At 43.4% G+C, this 21,168-nt stretch overlaps 1 protein-coding gene across 1 annotated transcript in view; it reads right to left on the reverse strand.

Moving 5' to 3' along the window:
* Nucleotides 1-244: 244 nt before the first annotated feature.
* LOC104162458 (leukocyte tyrosine kinase receptor-like) overlaps nt 245-21,168 on the reverse strand; it is a gene marked incomplete at its 5' end in the record, with an annotated part of 54,612 nt that continues 33,688 nt past the window's right edge. Inside the window, 15 exons of the mRNA XM_009701186.1 lie at nt 245-1,021; nt 1,762-1,852; nt 2,218-2,352; nt 3,816-3,917; nt 4,535-4,627; nt 7,282-7,379; nt 9,805-9,934; nt 13,091-13,155; nt 15,599-15,689; nt 16,527-16,713; nt 17,372-17,482; nt 18,234-18,386; nt 18,885-18,983; nt 19,522-19,704; nt 20,587-20,743. Of these exons, the coding sequence (XP_009699488.1) occupies nt 245-1,021; nt 1,762-1,852; nt 2,218-2,352; nt 3,816-3,917; nt 4,535-4,627; nt 7,282-7,379; nt 9,805-9,934; nt 13,091-13,155; nt 15,599-15,689; nt 16,527-16,713; nt 17,372-17,482; nt 18,234-18,386; nt 18,885-18,983; nt 19,522-19,704; nt 20,587-20,743 (2,472 nt within the window). The remainder of the gene's footprint in view (nt 1,022-1,761; nt 1,853-2,217; nt 2,353-3,815; nt 3,918-4,534; nt 4,628-7,281; nt 7,380-9,804; nt 9,935-13,090; nt 13,156-15,598; nt 15,690-16,526; nt 16,714-17,371; nt 17,483-18,233; nt 18,387-18,884; nt 18,984-19,521; nt 19,705-20,586; nt 20,744-21,168) is intronic.

The following is a 21,168-nucleotide window of genomic DNA, read 5'->3' on the forward strand; positions in this document are numbered from 1 at the left end:
TCAGAGCAGCAATGCCAGTGTTCTCCACCTCTAAGCTGGTTCAGTGGAACACATCTGATGGGCAGAGATAGAAATGCAACTGTCTCTGATGATCTGGGGATCCGGCGGGTAGAAGGAGGAAGCAGGACATTGCTGATGTTGAAACATCACCCAGCTGAAGGAGCTTAAATGGAGGAAGTAAGTGAAATAGGAAGCAGTCCTTCCAGACACACACATTCCCTGATCTTTGGAAGAACTGTTTCTGTTATACTGGAGTAACACTCAGGTCATCTGACAAGGACAGACCAGAGTCCCTCTCTCTCACTGTTTTCTCTGTTTTGTAAAAAGGCTTTTCATCTCTGTGCAGACTGGAGCTCCTTAGCACAGCTGCTCTGACCTCTGCCAAAGCTGATGGCTGGTGATCAGGGCTATAGCACAGGTCGTCATAAGCGTAATTTACATTGCCGCAGGGGAAAGTCTGGAGTTTCACCAGTTCAATCCCACTGATATCCAGGTGAGGGCAGTTGCTTCGACTTGGAGATGCTGGAGATGTCCGAGAACTAGGAGAAGAACTGCAATTCCCATCAAAGCCTGAATCTTCCCGCTCTGGAGTTGCTTTGAGCTTGGAGCTGGGGCTGAAGTGACAGATGTTGTCTAGCACCCAGGATCCATAGGTTGGGTTCCAAAGATTTTTCGTTTTGTTTTTAAGTCTGTGGGTTGGTGGATTGCTGAGCTCCAACTTCTGGTTTGAGGTCTGCTGGAACCAGGACCCGCTGTTGAAATCACTGAGGCATGGCAGGCTGGGCCCTCGAGCAGTCCAGTTGCTCAGGTTCTCCACCAGTAGCTCTTGTGGACATTGCACAAGTTTGTGCCCAGCATGGTGGGAGTCCAGTGTTTTAGGCGTTGTCTGAGGTGTGAGAGAAGGGCTTACCAACAGGGGCACTATCCCACTGGAAATGTTTGGGCGCATGACCGTACTCCCTTCGTCCTCTGGCGTGGGGCCACACTCCATGGGCAGCTCAGTGTTGATCACATCAGGGTCCTGAGGAAGAGAGACAAGAATCTGTTACAGCCTGAGCGCCTACAAGGTGACTGTCACACCTGCGTTTAAGGGAAGTCGCTATGAGAGCGAAAAAGCTTTTGGCAGAGGCTGACACCAGGTTTGGGCAATATTCCTGCATGCTGTACAAGTGCTGTGTGCCATCTGGATATCGCATGCTGTTAGGACTTGCAAAAATGCTCTCTTGTTTACGTGCCTCCTTTGAGCAGAGGCTGTGCTTTACTGAAATCGGTGGCTAAGCTGGGGGTCACTAGTAGAGGATTGCTCCCTCGGGAGGTTGGATCCAGGCCTGTAGCTGTAAAGTGCTACCAGATGGCGAACTCTCGGTGCCATCTCATTCCCTCCCCTCCACTCCATACTAATTCAGCTGTGGCTTTCGAGCAACATTAGTCGAGGTCAGAATATGGACCTTGTAAGAGATTCTAAATACTTTTCCATCACAAAATGAAGGACATTTTGCTACTGAACAAGCTGAGAGCTGGAAGCATCCACTTGCACAGGAACAATATAATCTTATTTTGGTTGGGCTGAAGATGGGAAAGTGAGAATGGATACTGGAAAACCCAAATGAAAAGAGCAGTTGAGCCAACAGCAACACCACAATTGGGAAAGTAATTAGATCAGTCTGTCGGGACTCTTCACTTATTTTGGGTGCTAACCGGTGCCTTTGGATAGTTGGCATTCCATGGATTATCATCCACCTGGATACTAAAGACCAGTACCTGTGTGCAATACTTGATTCTTTCCAGGATGGTGGAGAAGTTTGGCCGATACTCTGGGCTGTGCTGCCAGCACTGTGTCATGATCCGGTACCTTAAAATAAAGGAGGGAGGGGGGGAAAGAATTGATCAAGAAAAATAATTATGTAAAATGTGTTTCAGTATGAAGCGATCATGGGTCCAGAGGAACTGCACTCGACACATGGCCCAAAGGAGGAGAGCAGAAGTGGGTATGTCACTTCTGCATCCTTGGATCCTGAGCCCTTAGGGGACCGCCGCTTAAAGCGAATCCTGTAGTGCTCTAAGTTGTATACAAGAGGCAGTGGCTCAAGACATTCAGTAATACCCACCTAACACTGCGGGCAATCACCATTCCCTGGCTAACGGTGTCTAATTGCCTTTGTCTAACCTGTTTGATACCCACTATCCCTTGGCTTGTGGGAGCAAGAAAATACTTACACTGGTCCTGGACAGTTTCTTGGCGGGTCCATTCTTCCTCCACTGGTGACAAATTCCAGCACTTCCTGATTGGTTTTGCAAGGGTAGGGCATGTAGCCTAGAGAGAAAATCTCCCAAAGCAGCACACCAAAGGACCTGTGTCAGAAACCAGCCAACAATGCCAATTAGGTTTCATTTGTGCTCCATAAACCTGGCACGAAGCTGTGTATGTAACACCACAGCAACCACCTTTCAAACCTGTAGGCCAACCACAGTAATGTGCAATTAGCGTGATTATGAATCAACTTTGATATAAAAAAATCTCCAATCAATCAAACCTTTGCTCAAGTTCCAAAACTAGGTTTGCAGAGGTTTCAAAATATTTGAATAACTGAAGTTGTTCTTTCTGCTGCATTTGTTGTTTCTGGAGCAGGAAATGCCAGAGCACCCTTTGCTATGTACGGTCTAACTGAAAAGAACTGTTAGCTCTGGCATGGAGATTCCTGCCTTACTTGGGAAGACTCGAGATGTTTGAATCAGCGTCTGGGAACTGGATGCTCAAGAATAAAATCAAGTAAGAGACATCCAGTGAAACTGAAAGGCAGCAGAATTTCTTTTTTGTCATGATATGGTTGCTCTCCTTTTTTACGTCCGTGGGTCAGTTAGGCAGTGTCACTGAAAATAATGTATGACTCCTTAGACCCAGGGGAGTCAAGAGGGTTCTGCCGGGACTTCAGCAGTGTCAGAATTTTAAGAGTCCCTATTTGCTGCAAAGGTGGAAGAAGTTTCCAGTACGCGCATGTTACTTATAATAGCCTATTACTGGAACTGTAGCGCTTTCCTTTAAAATATTTAGTACTGGCTGCTCACAGTTAGGCACCGATAAGCAATCCCTTGTGTTCCAGCATCACTAACAACTTCAGGAAACTGGGTTAGTGTGGCATTTAAGGGAATGTCTCAGTACAGTACATTGAAGAATCTACTGTACAGGGAGAGAGGCATTCTTAAGCAACTGGAAGGCTTCCATTCCCCAGCACCTGTGCACGAATGTGCTACTGTTGAGGGGGCGCTTATTTTAAAGAAAGATCAGGTTACATGAGGAATCAATATATAAATATTGTTTCCTCAGCAACCAGCAGGGACTTCTGATTAAATCTGCTGTCATTTTATATACAACAGAAAAAAATTATACAAAAGAGTAATCCTGGGTGGTACAGAGAGACATTTAAAAGATACATAAGCAGGCCTTGTCACTGATAGAAACACTGAATAGCAGATACTGAGGGTTGAGGGAAGTGTCTGATGGTATTTGGATTTTTAACTGAGATTTCTTGGGAATCTGAACGGCTTTCTCTTTTCACTTCTGGATTGCCTTTATATGATACTCTACATTTATGTGTAGCAAATTTTTATTACCTTCATTTCCATTAGATTTTTTTAATTCTAATTCAGAATTCTTCAGCTGTGCTTCTACTGAATGCAAGGGAAGACTTCTAATATTTTTCTGGGAAATTCTGACATTTTTTAAGGTTCCTGCTAAGCAGACATTTTTTTCTTTAGCAGTACATTTCTTGACTATTATCACTCAGTAGCAGAAGTGATTAACAGACATTTGTTACCAGGTGTCAGTCTTGGAGGTGAAAATGCCCTCTAGAAAAGCTTCTGGTGGCATCCACTTGACAGGAAGCATGGCTCTTCCTCCCTTGCGGTAGTAACTTGCTCTGGGAAAGATAAAATGCATGGAGAATGTCATGCAGTCTGAAAAGGCTCAGATATATAGAAGATCTTATCACCACAGCAACAGCAGCTGGGGATTGCATGCGGCAATGGGGGCCAAGCAAGAAAAAGGAAATGTCATCAACACAACTAGTGCACTAAAGCAGTGTTTTATACCCTCTTTGCAACTGGGATGGAAACTGAGGATGTTATAGGTGCACAGCTGAAGACATCAAATTTGCCAATGCTTTGCACAGGGAGCTGATGCAGCAAGTTTTATTGATGTCTTAAACTGAGATTTATGGTTGGCTTATTTTTTTTTTTAATTTAAGATTATTTATGATCAACTAGCTAATAAATTTGTCTATGCTTGGTTTAGTGTCCACATGTGTTTGCAGTGTTCCCTGGGACCTAGGCTGGCATAAACACAGTTGAAGTGTTTTGGCTAGTAGGCATAGATGTGTTAATTTACAGTCTATTAGCTCCAGTTAGTTAACTGGTAATCAAATTCAGACACATAATGGATGGTTCCACTGCTTCAGGTTCCATGAGACAGTTCAAACAGGTCAAAATGATACAGGTTACTGAGTTATTCACAAGACTGAAATGACCTTTCACTTACCTGTAAATATCCCTGGCCATCCCAAAGTCACCAATCTTGGCTATTCGTCCTGGTCCGCTGCAGGTCAAAAGGCAATTCCTTGCAGCTATATCTCTTAAAAAAAAGAAAAAAATTAATTCTAATTCTAAACTCTTTAAGTAGCTAAAGGAATAAAGAAAGAATATTAGACCCAGTCCTGCGAGTCTTAGTTGAGTCATCTTTATACAAATGAGGAGAAGAGCCTCATTAAAAATAAGAAATAATGCCAGCTACATTATCATCTCTATTAACCACAATTCGTGAACTGCATTTACGTTACATTTTCTACTCAGTGTTTTCCAAGCATTCCCCACTCCCATCTCCTTTCACTAAGGCACAAAACAGGGTCAGTGTCAGACCAGGGACAGATACCCAACCTCTTTTGCTTCAACTACATTATGACAGATTTCTTTCTTGCTTTATTTTTTTTTTTAAAGAGTGGCATCTCAGCAGTGTCTCCATCAGTTACAGATGTGATGCTATTGGGTAGTCTTAGTAAACTGCTTGAAAAGTCAACGTAGGACCAGCTTCAGTAAACTGTTGCTTTGTTGCTTCTGGATATCTCCTATGGAACCAAGCAAAGCTACATATGGGAGCAGCCGTTTGCTGGGTGCAGGTTTAGCTTGTGATAAATGGCAGTGATGACTGCATGGCCAAGACTGAAGGATTTGTGTTCGTTTTAAATACGCATTCTGAAAAGGAACTCATTAAAAATCATAGCACTGTGGGGGTCCTGTTGACTGCCAAGAAAAACGAGTTCGTTGAACAGCTCATATGTTTCTTCCCACTGCCAGCCTTGAAAAAGCCCTCAGGATTTGGGAGTCAAGCTCAGCTTTCTCTTCCATCATCAGCTGTGACTCCTAGATGAAAGACCTGCCCTTAGTGACATCTCCACAACCCCACTACACTACCTTTTCCCCCTCGGATACCTGTTACCTGTAATGAGAACCTTCTTCCCTTCCCCACCCACTCTAAGTAACACTGACATCACTAACAAATAGTAATACAGAACCTGAATGAAATTCCTTCTATACTGATTGCCCAAATTGCTGGCTAAAACAAAAGGAGTCCATTCCCAGGTTGCTTATACTAGAGATCTAACAGTGCAAAAACTGACCGAGAGAGGGTTTTTTAAAAAAGTGATATGCTGCTGTTAAAGAGAGTCAAGCGCTAGTTTCTTCCATTTCTCTCCTGAAACAGAGATCGGTCTTGAGCAGTAGCAGCTGGCCTGTCCATTTATTGACATAAATGTTAGAAGCTTTATGTGATGACTGCTGGGCTCAATGACATATGATTAAAAAAAAACAGGGAACATCTACCTGACAAGAGAGATGAAAATTGGTTGTATGGAACACTTGTGGTGAAAATTTCTGTTGAGTTTCTATTGGACTTCTTACAGCACAAGCAAAAAGTGGCCCTTATTCAATAGATCAGGGCCAGTGGAAGTTGATGAAGGATATCACTATTACAGTAAGGATTTTTAAAAAATAATGCTGTAGCGATTAACTCTCAGGTTTCCAACTAGAATACTGATCCTCTCATGCACTTATTAAGAGATCCATGAGCCAAAACTTGTTGCACACTCTTACTGCTCTGTTTTAATGACATAAAACTCTAATCGTTTTTTCAAAAGAACTTATTTATTGTTCCAATATAAAGGAGACTGAAAACTATCTCAGATGCTCTAATCATAAAGCCATATCATATCCCATATCTCAATCTCCTGGCTTTTTTCTCCGTTTGCTACTTGTTCCCCTCAGTTTCTCCAGTCTCTACCCACTCTTGCCTAGCTCTGCCTCTTTGCTCTCTGCAGTGTCATGTGTACATACACATGCTTGTGCGCGTGGGTGAATCAGTTGTCTACTTGCATAACTCCAGGATGCACGTCAGTTTAGTTAGAGCCTGTGTGAGCCTCTTGTGTGCAGGCCTCTCCTTTCCTTTACACACAAGGGCTGAGCTCCGCGTGGAGTTCCTACTCAGGAGGGAATTCAGTCGCACGCTATGCCTGGGAACATTATGCGCTGAAACAACTATTCATCAGAAGTAAAGGAGTCCAATATCCAACTGGGAATTTTAAAAGGCTACCTATAATAACCTTTAACTCTTCTATAATATTTTATTCTTATTTGAAGCCTGCCAGATCAGCAATATTTTGCTTTACAAAAGAGGAAAAAGAGGTGTAAACAGACAAATATGGGCTCCCTGAGAGACCACACGTCAGGTCAGCCGCTGAGCTGGGAAGGAAGCCTTGGAGTTGTGGTTTTACCTCCTGTTATCCCTGCTCTACCCTTTTCTAGTCAATGGCTCAAATACGGTGGGCTCTCCTGCGCTGACGGGACAGGGAAAACATGAAGTCAAGACAAGGGGATCATAGAGAGAGAAGTGATACCGTATTGTCTTACAAGCTCACGCAGGGTGACACTACCATCTAGTGGACCACAGGGCTAATCTCAAGTGTCTCCACATTGTAGGCGCCGGAAAATTAACACGTGAAAACGGTCACTGCGAACAGAAGATTCCTTTCTCCCCAGCAGTGCAAAGAGCAGTGCAGAGCCTGACTCCTACCAAAAACCAGTGAGACCAGCCCAGACATCTAAGCAGAAGTCTGTATTGGTAGAGGAAATCTCCATCTTGCACCCGGAGAGTAGTTCTGTGTAATCCACTGCAAATAGAAACTGTGTGAGCTTCACGCACCTTGAAATACATCAGAAGGGACTGTTTCTCCTCACCTGTGGATGAAATGATTTTCTTCCAGATATTTACAGCCGCAGGCAATATCCCTAGCTATGTTCAGTAGGTCCTGCATTGTTAGAGTGGACGGTTGATTCTGGAAAAGGACACACAGAAGCTGGTAAGGAAAGAATAGTGGAGTAGAAGAATATAGTTCAGGCTGGGGGTAATCAGAGAGGGGCAGAAGGCGGCAAAAGGGAGAGACATACGCACAGGGTGGGGGAAGGGTTAAATGAGTCAGGAGCAAAGAGGAGCATAAGCAGATCAAAGTAAAGAGTTAGAAAATGACTAAACTCTTATTTAAGCCAAAAAACTTTCAGAAGATTTCACTTCTCCTGAGCATAGCGCATCAGCGCAAGCTGGCGTGAGATTTATGGCCTGGCCTGAGTAGGCTAGTAAAGGGGGTGGGAGAAAACTACTCCCTACTGGTGTTGGACTTTGTGAAATCAAAAGACTAACAGGTTTAAAAGGTGAAATGGGAGAGAAAAAACTCCCACTTTTAAAGACTGAGTGAATAAATTATCAACAGAAATTAGCACATGAAGTCAGAGAGAGCGCAAAGATGCATGAGTGCGCATTTCTGCGCCAGCAGTCAGCATTCATCAACTTATCCGTTCTCGTGGAAGGACAGAGATCACCCTCAGGAGCAGCATACAAAACAGGGATGCTTTACCACAGGGCTCCTGGACTGGTACTAGCCCATCACCATCTGCACTTCCCTAACTAAGAACAATAAAGAAGTCTTTCTCCAGGAGCCCTGCTTATTTTCAGACCATCATTTATTTAATTTCCTTGGTGTTTCTCCAGGAACTTCTGTAATGCTCTCAGGAAGGGTGGGGAGAAATTACTCCACTGCTGATCAAAAGCCCGAGAGACATCAAATAAATTGCTCTTTTTAAGGCTGCTTTTGTTTCTGGATGCTGTTATCGCTGTAATCTCTCATGCTCAAACCACATAACATACACTACAGCTATTGAGCACTGTTTTTATTGGCTGGGCAAATTATTGTACAAAGCTCTTGGACATCTGCCAGGGAGAATTATTATAGTTATAAAGTAGGCATTTCTGGAAAGGAAATGAAGAGCCAGGAGGAGAAACGGAACCACAGACTTCCAGACCTTATCTCTGCTCTGGGATCCCTCTGTCAGAAGACTGCGATGGACATGCATTTTCTCTGCAGCCAGGGAAACTTGTCATGAAATACATTAATGATGGGGCTAGTTCTGTTTTCTGAAAAGGGACATTTTTTTAAGCACTAAGGGGACTTCAACTATTGCATTTGCTATCTGCTAGCATGCCAGCTAACGTAGCAGCAGGTTTGTTTTTACATGGTATTTAAAAAAGATCTGTTCTTTACATTACTACTATACATAATATTAAAATAAGAGTGTTTGTTATTTTCTGCTGCCCACAGACTTTATCTACTCACAGAAATTGTACCACTTTCACTATAAATGCCAAAAATGAAGATACACAAACTCCTCCATCAGGGTGCTGTTATACCACTGTAAGTGCATTTAATTAGTGCATTTACCACTGTATGAGGAAGAGATTAAGCTCGATCTTTCAACAACATGTTAATACTAGCATAGGACTATATACACGTGAAGCTATATTGTCATAACTATTTGGGATGTGCAACTGCATCGTGTGGTGTAGGAGTACATGAGGCACCAGTCAGCCTCCTCCTGTCCCTGTAGGCAGCCAGCATAGGCACCTCAACACAAGAAGAAATAACATAGAATCAGGCCTAACTCTTCTTTTTTTTGAAGTCTCGACTCAAGCAGAAATATATACTTATTCAACAAAGGTCACCAGGATCACACTGTTAAGAAGCAAGAACATATCTCTGGAATCAGCTATCCATTATATGAACAGTGAAACTAATTAATTCCAAATAGTCACTGTACTTGGTTGGCATCAATATAGATGCCAAAAGAGAAATCAGAGATAATTTGCAAAAACCCTCATGATAGCTTTTTATAAAGGTGGGCTCTTTTAACAAAAATATTTGACTTGATAATTTCACTCGCATTGATTTAAATCCCTGTCACAGTGCTACATGCGGGCTCAGCTCTTCAACTGGGATACATTTGTGCAACTCCATATGGTGCTAATGCACGCCTGCTGAGGACTTAGTGGTACAAATTCCCATTATTGCACATCAGTGTTACAACTTCAGCTCCTAACACACCATCACAGTGCACAGAAAACAAGGCAGACACTGAGGAAAGCAAGCGCCTTAATTTGTAGTCCAGTTGACAGAGAACTCTGGAATGGCAGGAGAGGATTTTACTCTTTCCTCCTCAGTTACTAATAGACTGGAGTCCTGGCACTGCTTTCATTTTCTCACTGACATCTGCTTATTATGTCAAGCAAATAGATGTATGTATCCAGAAGTTTGTAGGAGCTGGGACACATACACAGCCTTGCTTGGCTTCAGTGTCTTTTTCCAATTCATAAAAATAACAAAACCAGTCATACTAAAATCAACCGCAAGCCTAGCAGGGAAATTATCTCACCACCCTGGGTCGATTCTGTCGAAGAAAACTCTTCATATCTCCTCCAGCCATGAGCTCAAGCAGAATGAAGCGAGGCAGCGTCTGTAGGCTAACACCGATGCACTGCACGATATTTTGGTGATTGAACTTACTGAAAGCCAAGATCACAGCAACACGGAAGAGAAAGACAGCATTAGTACCTGGCCAACATCCATCACACTCACTGTGCCTTGAGCTTTGACAACCTGGATTGAAGCAAATCCTGATGCAACACAAGTTACCAAACAAATTCCTACTTCAGCCATATCAAAATGCCTCTCTGATTATGACAGCCCCAAGCCCAGGGTTATGCCTGGCTTTACCCATGAAAAGCTTTCAACAGAAGGTAGGAAGAGCTGAAAGTAAAGCAGAGTCTTCTGTCTGTGAAGAGAGAATTTAATGGACACACTGACTGAAAGATGGGGGTGACATGAAAGGGAAAAGCAAGCTATGCACTTAAAATATGCAAATATTATTGGCATTTGTGAAACAAAATCCTGACCAGTGGGGATTTTAATTCAGCATTGGTTATTTTAAGTATACTGCTGTCTAGTTTGGTGGACTCAGTCCAGTATCTAGTCTGCCAAAGAGGGACTCAGCTAATACCTACTGCAGCAGCTGCTTATGCGATGGCTTTCTGCCTCTTACAAAAGAAAGCTGAGATTGTCAAGAAGCTCAGTAAGACTCAGTCATTAGAAAGCAGCATCTTCTCTTGGATAGTGATTACCTGGGTAATACAGGAACTAAAAATGGAAAGGAAGTTGGGGAAGAGAGTCAGTCATGTGCTAAGTGAATCAAAGCACTCTCTAATCGATTGAAATTGCTCTTTAAAAAAACATGCATCAGTGTTGTCTCCTGTTCAGCTGCCAAAGTTCTTGCAGACTTTAGGAAGCGGCATTATGTCATGACAGTCATGCTTTAATAGCAGAAAAACAGCTTCTAGGTATGAGCTGGGCCAGACAATGAGAAGAGGAACTTGATGTTGCACAAATTAAAAATGCATAATTTCTGATCACTTACAATCAACCCTGACTATATGCTGTGGTTTAACCCCAGCCAGCAACTCAGCTCCACACAGCCACTCGCTCACTCCCCACCCCCCAGTGGGGTGGGGGAGAGAATCAGAAGAGTAAAAGTGCGAGAAAACTCACGGGTTGAGATAAAGACAGTTTAATAGGGAAAACAAAAGCTGCACGCGCAAGCAAAGCAAAAGCAGGAATTCATTTCCCATGGGCAGGCAGGTGTTTAGTCATCCCCAGGAAAGCAGGGCTCTACCACGCGTAACGGTTACTTGGGAAGACAAATGCCGTAACTCTGAACGTTGTCCCCCCCTCCTTCTTCTTCCCCCAGCTTTATATACTGAACATGATATCATATGGTACGGAATATCCCTTGGGTCAGCTGGGGTCAGCTGCCCCGGCTATGTCCCCTCCCAATTCCTTGTGCATCCCCAGCCCACTCACTGGTGGGGTGGGGTGAGGAGTAGAAGAGGCCCTGACTCTGTGTGAGCCCTGCTCAGCAGTAACTAAAACATCCCTGAATTATCAGCACTGTTTTCAACACAAATCCAGAACATCGCCCCATACCAGCTACTGTGAACAAAATTAACCAGCACACTATACAACTATTTTAAAGTCACCCTCAACTATACTATTGTTTTAAGGTTATGGATTTAGGTTAATGAAGTAAATTCCAAGACTGGAATACTTAAAGTACAGGTAATAGGAATGGCTGACTCTAATCTTTTCCAGGCAGGATTTGTAGCTGTCATAGTTCACTGTCAGAAGGTCATGCAGATGAGACCTTACAAAGGTTCTGTCAAGCTTGCAAAGACATCAAAAGCCAGAACACATCTAAGAGAATCAGCGACACTGGGAGAAGGGCTGGGTTCCATCTGTGCAAGCTACACACACAGAGCCATATTCACTACTTTATCCCTGCAGAGGTTTCAGAGTGTCTCACTCAGCTATTTTTGTGCAAAGAAAGCGTAAAAGCCCAGGACCTTCGCTGCAAAAAGCGCTTACTTATGGCAAACAGTTCTACAGATAGGAAAAGCAAAAAGGCTGCATGTACGCTTAGCTACTGACTGAAAGCCACAACGGGAAAAGATTTTCACCCTTTCTCCTTCTTCAGCTGCCAAACCTGCTCTTATAAAAACTCTTACTTTTATTTGTGAAAGATAATATAGTTTAAGCCCTACCATCCAAGCCTAAAAACTTACCACCTCGGCACACAGCCTGTGTTGTACCGCCTTGCTGGTGGTCTTGCAGAGGCTGAACTTCTCAGTCACTGCACAGGTGGCTCTAATCTTTAGCTTTCCTATCGCTTTCCACTTCATCATTGAAAATTTGTTTTAGCAAGGGCTTCGGGACATGATTTATACTTAATAAAAGGGCAACGGGATTCTTTGAAAAGGAAAACATTTCAAACGCAGAACATGTTTGTGCAAAAATGTTGTGCCTTTTTACTCCAGTGAACATGACCAGCAGAACCAACCAGCAGAAATTTTTGTTGAGATGTTGTACTGGTTTGGGGTGGGATAGAGTTAATTTTCTTCAGAGTAGCTCATATGGTGCTCCGTTTTGGATTTGTGATCAAAACAGTGTTGATAGCACATTGATATCATAGCTATAGCTGAGCAGTACTTACACAGCATTGAGGTTTTTCACGCTGCCCACCAGTGAGTGGGCTGAGGGTGCACAACAGGTTGGGAGGGGTCACAGCCGGGACAGCTGCACCCAGCTGACCACAGGGATACCCCATACCATATGACGTCATGCTCAGCAATAAAAGGTGGGAGAAGGAGGAAGGGGTGGTCATTCGGAGTTTGGCATTTGTCTTCCCAAGCAACCATTACGCATAATGAAGCCCTGTTTTACTGGAAATTGGCCTGCCAACGGGAAGTAGTGAATGAATTCTTTACGTTGCTTTGCTCGCACATGTAGCTTTTGCTTTACCTGTTACGCTGTTTTCATCTCAGCCCAGGAGTTTTGCTGCCCTTCTGATTATCTTCCCCCTCCCACTGCTGTGTGCCTGAGTTGCCTACGGGCTTTAAACCGCAATGGGTGTTCAACAAATGAACCTCAGTTACCTTGTTTGAGATGAACAAAGAACTGAAACCAGTAACTCATATGATACTAAAATGCCATCTGGTGAAAAATAAGGTTGGATTTCTTGTCCAAACCCAAGCAAGTGGATAAATGATTCTTATTACCTGCATTACTCTGTTTCCCCTTGTCCACCATCAGTATAAAAACCTTAAATATACCTGATAATCAATGCTTCCATCAGGAAATCCATCTCATCCTGCTCAGAGCAGACTTCTGGCAGGGTCTGTTGAGAGGTAAACACAGTGAGGACCATCCCACCAAAGAATTGAGAACATTTAGGTGACCATCAAAGGAAAAAGAAAAAAAAAAAGAAAAGAATGAGCATGTAACATGTGAATGACTTCAGGAACCTAAGAGGAGGGGCTTGTCTTTTCAGCACCCAGTTTATTGGGCTGCACACGCCCCATTTGGTAGTTAAAGTTAGAACAGGAAACTGGTGACCTACTTGGAGATTTTCTTCTGTGCATTTCTCTCTATGGAGTGTTCTGGGGAAAAATAGTTTCAGGTACACATCAAGAAAGGCATTAAGTGGGGAATTACAGATCTAGTAAGCACTTTAAAATGACGGGTGTTAATTTATTCTCCCTTTTCTATATGTCCACATTGCAGCACATGCTTCCATGTCATGTGACACATACAGCCACATGATCTAAATAATTGCGTTGCGTGGCCTTATAGCTTTCTCTCCTGCCAGCAGATTTGGACAGCATTTGCCACTGATAAACATGAACCGAGAGCGCAGGCAGCAGCAGAAGCAGCGCCTGCTACTGTTCCTCCTGTTTTAAATTACGGGACGGTTTGGTCATAGGTGTGTGTAGTGCCCACTGCCAAACTGCCCACAGAGAGGTGGGACATTTACTGCTCCGGGTGGTGAGGCTGGCACGGAAACAATTCTTGTCATTAGTAGTGTGGGCTACAGAAGACAGGGTTGCATTTTGCTGTCTGAAATAAGTGATTGCTTCACGCAGGACATAGCAGATATCTATTAAATTGGTGGAATACCCACAAACAATATGTGGAGTATGTTGCAAACATATTTTTTTAATTTATTCCCAGTCTGCACCTGCTTCTTCTGCAAAGGCAGATCAGGACTGATAGACTCCATCATGAAGCAAGGTGAGCATGGTCACAGCTTGGGCCCCATGGATTCTCTACCAGTTTCCAGCCAGGGAGAAGTGCAGCCTTTGGTGACGTTCAGGGTGTCACTTTACAGGGAAGTGGGTGAACAAGTGGGCAGGTGGGCAGACAGGGCCCTCAGAAGCAGCCCCTCTCAGAAGTGTCGCTGAGACTTTCAAAACCGGTGACATCCTCACTGGCCTGTCACAACTGAACAACTGGCCCATCTACTTCTGTTTGCCACTGTGCTGTGGGGCTTCCTCCAGCCTGGGCAGTGAAACTGGGTCGGGCGGTTACAACTGCTCGCTAGTGCCTGCTCTGGGGTTTCATGCACATTTGTTCAGTGGCACAGGGAAGTTCATAACAAAATGCCGTTGTGCATGATCCTTTAACTTTTTTTTTTTGAGAGGGTTTTGAAAGACGGGATGAATAACAATAGAACTTCTTTTTATTAACGACGGCTACCTTTTGGGCTGAACTCATAGAAGCAGATTTGGTTCTCTGAGTCACAAGCTTACAAAAGAACAAACGCAGGCTATGAGCATCATTAACTTCAGGGCTGAGTAACTGACAAATCCTGAGGCAACAGCAGTAATTTCACAGAACACCAGCCTGTTATCTCTTGCCATTAATGACATGGCAATTAGCATGGTATCACAATATATATTCACAGCAGCATATTTAACACTGTGCAATAATAAGAGACTACCTGAAAGTTTAACCTATGGTAGACAAACACTACTTTCAGTATAAAGGAAATGCAACTGAGAAACAATACAAATTTTTAAACATGGTAATGTTATGTGAAAAACTTAGGAGAAGCACTCAAAATCACCGAAATGCAGAATAATATCTAAGCATTACTAGAAATGTTTACTGTTTACTGTCACATAAATGCTTCATAATAATATTTGCCAGGGTTTTCTTTTCTTTGTACGTGATTTAGAAATCCCCTTCTAGTCCACAATGTCCCCAAAATGTCCATTTGTTGCTAATTTTTTTTCTCCTTGAGTTTCTTTTTTTCTTGGCTACTCAGATCTATAAATCATTGTGGCAGAAAAGCCATTGTGGCAGATTCTCTGCTGGGGTGAACTGATGGTTCTGTGTTCATTTCAAGGGAGCTATATTTATCTATGTTGATAGAGTATTTGTTATTTTATTTTAACTAATTGTATTATGTGGTCTCCAGGTGACTAATTCACACAACTTCCCATCTGAAGGCACTGGTTCTCTCTCTCTTGAGCAATGGGAATGGAGCTTATAAAACAGACTGCCCTTTTTAGATTCTCCTTCTAGTTAGATCGCAACTTAGATCCATTAGGCATGCAGCAAACAAGACAGATGCTTTACTTTCAACCTGCTGCTAGTGCCATACAGCTTAAAAATCAAAGTTTATAATTCCCAGATGCAACAATGTGTGGAAACCTGCATCACACACATGCATATGTCATTATACATGTGATGAACGTGAATCTCCAACTGGAACAGTAATAAGATAACGCGGTTCTTATGGGTAATTATTGTGGTATAAGAAATTCGTGGGTACTGACCTTGATAGCCACTCGAAGAGGATTGGGATCCCCTGCAATGCCTACCACGGTTCCCTCATAAACCTCACCAAATGCACCATGTCCCAGTGCTCTGGAATTAAAAAAAGAGAGAGAACAGATGTTACTATGGCTCTGGATCCAGTGTTGGCCGAGCTCTTCCCTTCATCCAATCCAAGAATAGGAATAGAACCAGCTGTAAGAGATGGAATCAACAACAGAGTTTTGTTTTCATCTCAAAGCTTCTGAAAGTAACTCTAAGTATTTTCTGTCACTGCCATTAAAGCAGGGAGGTTGGATCCTTAATGGTTCTGAACAAATAAAGCAGTCTGCAATCCTAGGGCCCTATCGCCAAGTATGGCAATAGCAAGGCAAGAAAGAACTACAGAAAACAGAATAAGGTAGCTGCAAGCTGATGTCTTCAGGAGATGGTGTAAGACAGTACATAAGAATGATCCGGTTTTTCCTTCTAAAGTTTACATAACTTTGATCATTATAATCTGGATGGTATGGAGCCAAAGAGCAACCTAGCATGTATTTCCTTGTGACAGGAAATGCTGAAAAAGAAACACTGCTATAGATTTGGAAAGGAGTTACCGCCAGATGACAAGGGTAATCCAGGACATCATATAAAAACACAGAGGTGAAATATCCTATGCTGTGTGTGGCAACATGGAACAGGAGACTCAAGAACTCATACTGCTGCTTGAGAACTTTATGGAATCAAAATATCTTAGAAAACATGTCACACCTATCGTATTTTGGCTGGCTTGGATTAGGTGCTTTCCAGTTAGTCAGACAGGTGGCCCTTGTTTTCTTGTCCTGGATACTTGATGATGAGTAAAACAAGCATGTGAGCCCTGCCTCTGCCTTTGCTTCAGGCTGCCTTTCCTCTCCTGTGCCAGAGAGCAACCCCTGCAGCAAGTCTTACCGAAGGAGAGAGATGTTCTTCCGTGGGATCTCCTTCAGCTCGCTCAGAGTGGCAGCCTTCCCTGCAAAGCAGTAGTTGGGGTTGTAATCTGTCATGATGGCTGATGTGCGGATTTTGCTCAGTTTATATTCTGGGCTCTGCAGTCTTGCTCTGGCTCCTTCCAGCTGCTGCTTCTTAAGGTGATAAACTGCAGGTGGGGAGGCAAATAAAAATGCACAAACAAGATCAACACCTGGAGAGAAAAGATAATGCTGCCCACACAGAACAGAAAGAAACCAACTCCGTAATTATAAATGCTCAAGAAGCATCTTTAGCTCTCCAGTATCACGCTCTTCTCCATGCTCTGTTGTGATTTAATACTGGATATGCAAACAGTCGTCTTCCTGCAGAGTCCTAATCATCTGGGAGCAACTTAGGTTTCCTCTGCTCCTTTGTACATCAGCTGAGGAAAGGATGCTCCCACAAGACATCTTGCTGGCATCGAGTCCCAAAAAGCATAGCATCTTCCTGAATGAATTATATGTTTAATTACAGACTGTGACTTCAGCCTATATAGCAGTGGCTGCTAAAGAAAAACCTGCTAAGAGGGCTTTCCAAGCTCTTTTCTCTGTAGCAAATACCAGGACAGAGCAGTCCTTACCCTTCGGGACTATGCTTGTGTCCAGCTGTGGGGTGGTGATGTTTTCTATCACTTCTTTCTCCCTGTCCCTCTGATCCATTTGGGAGGCTACACAACTTTGACTCCAAATATTAAAAGTAGTGCCATGTAGTTGGGTGGTCTCCTTTCATCTAATTTAACTGGGAAAAGCCAAGTCAAAGGGTGATAAGGGGTAAGTGTTTCTTACTGATAGATAGGCTGCCACAAGTGAGGGTCATTCCAAGCACAACAATCACAGCCACCACAGCTAGGAGGAGTGGCAGAGGCAGGTGTCCCTCTGGGATAGGACCCTGGGGCACTGGAAAAAGAAAAATAGAGGTGCGTTAATCAGAAACTAACCAGAGCTGCTGTAAAACATCCCTCTGAAAGTTGCTCCTATTTCAGAAAACAATACAGAGATCATGGCCAGACCATCTTATAAAAATTACAGCAAATCCCTCTACAGCCCTGGAGGTTGAAACAATACCTAAATAATTTTTAAAACATTGCAAAGATAGAAAACTAACTGAAAAACCACAGACTTCTTATCCATTCTTCAGGTTTTTTTATAAATGGGTAACATCACTGCTCACAAGTCAAAACTTGGTACAGTCTTGATGCTTTGGAGTTCCAAGAGACTGTGTCAGGAAATAACAGTGAATACCAGGCATCAGCTGAACAGGCACAGTGGGAAACTGCTGTGGAAGGAAGTAATTTGTGGCTTAAATAACTCAGCAGTAGGTGGTATGTTATACTGGAGAGGTATTTATGCTTAAGTATCTGATACACTGTGCCCATTCAGGAAATTTACACTGTGTCTCTTTACAGATATTTTTCCTTCTACCTAATCCAAACCTGAATATTGGAGATGGTGACAGAGATGCAGCTCAGCATGTAAGGAAAGGACATCAGGAATTTTCAGTCATATGTTTGTCTGACATTTCTTATAATACTGTGTTCACTGGAGTCACTACCTGTAACTTGGGGGACTGACTATCAAAAAAGCCCGGAGGAGAGACGACACAAAGAATACAGACGTTATCTAGTGAGGACAGAACTTCACATCTCACCAGTGCAGGTGACGTTGTCATTGGCTAGCACAGCCCCCATCTCACATTGGCAGACTGGCAGGTTGGTGTCAGGGTCCCGCTTGCAGTTGTCTGAGTGGCAGTGGCTGCAGTTAAGATAGATCTGAACCTCCACCTCACCGTGACTCTCCATGGCTGAACAAGGAATCAGACACAAACAGGTGGGCTTAGTTCAGTTTTTTCTATCTTGTTCCAGTAAGGGGAAAAAAAAAACCAAACCCAGCAGGCACCTACAACTTCTCGCCTTCTCTGCAGGAGGGCAGATAGTCCAACACAGCGTGGACATGTCAGAAACCTGATAGGGACCAGGAGGGAAGAAGGTATTGAGTCCCTCAAGCAAACAGAGAGGTCTTGAAGTGAATTGACCTGGAAAGGTCTGGGACTGAGGATATGCAGTTGAACCTGACGACGAGTGTCTCTTCTGGCTTAGATATTGAGAGAAAAAAGGTCCCAGAGCACTAGAGGAACTTTTAAAGAAATTACCACAGCTAAAGATCTGACCTGCAGAGTGAAATACGCCAGAATGAAATGCATAAAAAACAAAGATAGGAGGAGAGGGAGCAGGAAAGAGGAAATAGATGGGAAGAAGGAAAAAGGAGGAAGAAAAGAAGAGGAATAAGAAGTATATTATACCTGCCAGGGGATGCAAGAAGATCTCTCCAATGGGGTTCACAAAAGAGATGCCATCCTGCCCACCAGCTGTGATATCATCATTATCAGAGGCATGCCCCCCTGGGGAAAGTAGAGTATGGCTAGCTGATTAGTGCTGCATGCTGCAAAAATGTGATGCCTCTGAAGTGTTGCATTCATTCCTGGCTCTTATCACCTAAGGTCACTCTGCAGCCTTCCAGTGATACTAATATGTATCATGTCCTTGATGGATAAATGCTCACTTGATCCAGCCAGCACCAAGGTTAGCAAAGTGACATACTCCAATGTAGGTTTCTAAGTTCAGCAAGGTAAAAATATATTTGCTTTAAACAGAAAAAAGAAATGGAACATTTTCCCTGGGCAACTTGGGAACGAATGAAGGGGTGATTCAGCACACTTTCCAAATACTAGATCATGTAGGAACACTTCTACAACCTTGATTTCCCCAACTAAAGAGAGATGGCAGAGAGTAGGGCAGGTTTTATACTGTTCAACCTGAGGTATCTGTGAATCACCTTCTGCAGCAGTGTACCTCTGCACTAAGAGGTCTAACCCTTAAGTGCAGGTGCTCTGAAGGGTACAAAATTAGACATCATGATTATTTCTCCATCAGACTTACCTCTGTAGCCTCCGCCTCCTCCACCAGAAGTACAAGCTCCTCCTCCCCCACCAAAGCCACCAGAGGTGGCCCACTGGAGCTTGTCTAGTGCTTGGGGACAAGCTTGACCCCCTTCTCCACCTTCCAGAAGGGACTTCCCAGCCTGAGGAAGCAGACTCTCATCTTGCCAGCCACCACCTCCGCCTTCAGAGAGTAAGAAAACAAAACAAGAGCAGGTGAGGGAAGCACAAGCAGAGGAAAGTAGGAGAGAGACTGTAGAGAGACAGGGATTGGCCCTTACTAATTTCTTAAGTGTCTGCATTCAAGTTAACCCTTTCTTCAAGGTTAAGAGACTATACAGACAAGCTCCCTGTTGCCATGCATAATAACAAAGGGGAAATCTAATGCACAACCTGTGGTATGTGCTGCATAACCAGCACCTTAGCGCCAATTTCTAGTGGCGTTAGGGAAATAAGGAGCCCACCACTCCCCTTCAGGATGACTGGTTAGGGCTTTCAGCCACGTAAGATGCCCAGTTCCCTGAGGAAATAAAAATAAACTGGGTTTCCTCATCTCCTTCTAGTGGCCCTTCTATAAGGCTATTACAGTAGGAAATGGAGAACCACTGGATTTTTTTTGTCTCTTAGGAATGGATTCTAGGCAAGGATGTTACAAGATTATAAATAAGCTTCCATTTCTGGTATAATTCCCATACTATAATTCTTGTTGTTAGGATTTCAGGGGAGTAACAGGGAAAAAGTCTTCTCTTCAAAGGCCATTGTTACCATGTGGAGGAGTGGGCTGCATCCCCCAACCATTGTTTTCACGAAGTAATTTCATAGAAGAGAGGGGTCGTCCTATGGAATAGCCTCTGCTGGAGCACTCATCACCTGTCCTATGCATTCTCTTTTATCTGGTGACACACCATCTAAGAACACATCTGTTACAGACTACCACCATATTTCTAACAACTACTGCCACAGAAAAATTCCAAAAGATTAAAAACCAGTCCCTCACTTTGTGCCTTCAGGACAATGTGTGTATTCAGCCATCTGATTCAGACTTTGTGTGGTTTTAGTGTCTCACCTGCTGCCCCAGTCCTCCCACTGACTCCAGGTATTGCAGTGCTGTTCTCAAATTGCTCCAGGGGTACGTCATCCAGGGAGCTGTCCTGAGCCTTCAGGTAGGCTTTTCCTCCTCCTCCTGCTGCGATGAGCAAAGGTTCGAAAATCCCATCCTTCTGCTGGAAAACCCCCCATCAAACATCAGAAAAACTTCACATCCCTTGGATACGTGAACTCACATAAACTCATCAAAAAGCATGAAAGCATCCCAAAGAAGAGTGGCCCAAGGCCAGGGCAATGCTACTGATTGTTTCCTAAGTTCATCACAAAAATGTTTTACATCATGTTTCTCTGTACAAAAGTAACTGTTTAACTGAACGCTAAGGTGTGGGGATTTTTTTTTTTTTTTTTTTTTGGACTGCTGCCAGTATTAAAGTGTGATCCTGGTGTGGTCCCCAGACCTGAGCTGTCAAGAACTGAGGAATCAGTTCAGCTAGCTTAGTGACAGTAACAAATATGACCAAGGATATGAAAAGAGATAAAGAATTTAAATTAAAAAGACAAAAAGATGAAGAGAGAGAGAAGGATAGGAAGGGAGGGAAAG

Source organism: Cariama cristata, unplaced genomic scaffold (genome assembly GCF_000690535.1).
Source record: "Cariama cristata isolate BGI_N322 unplaced genomic scaffold, ASM69053v1 scaffold10215, whole genome shotgun sequence".
Lineage (NCBI taxonomy): Eukaryota > Metazoa > Chordata > Aves > Cariamiformes > Cariamidae > Cariama > Cariama cristata.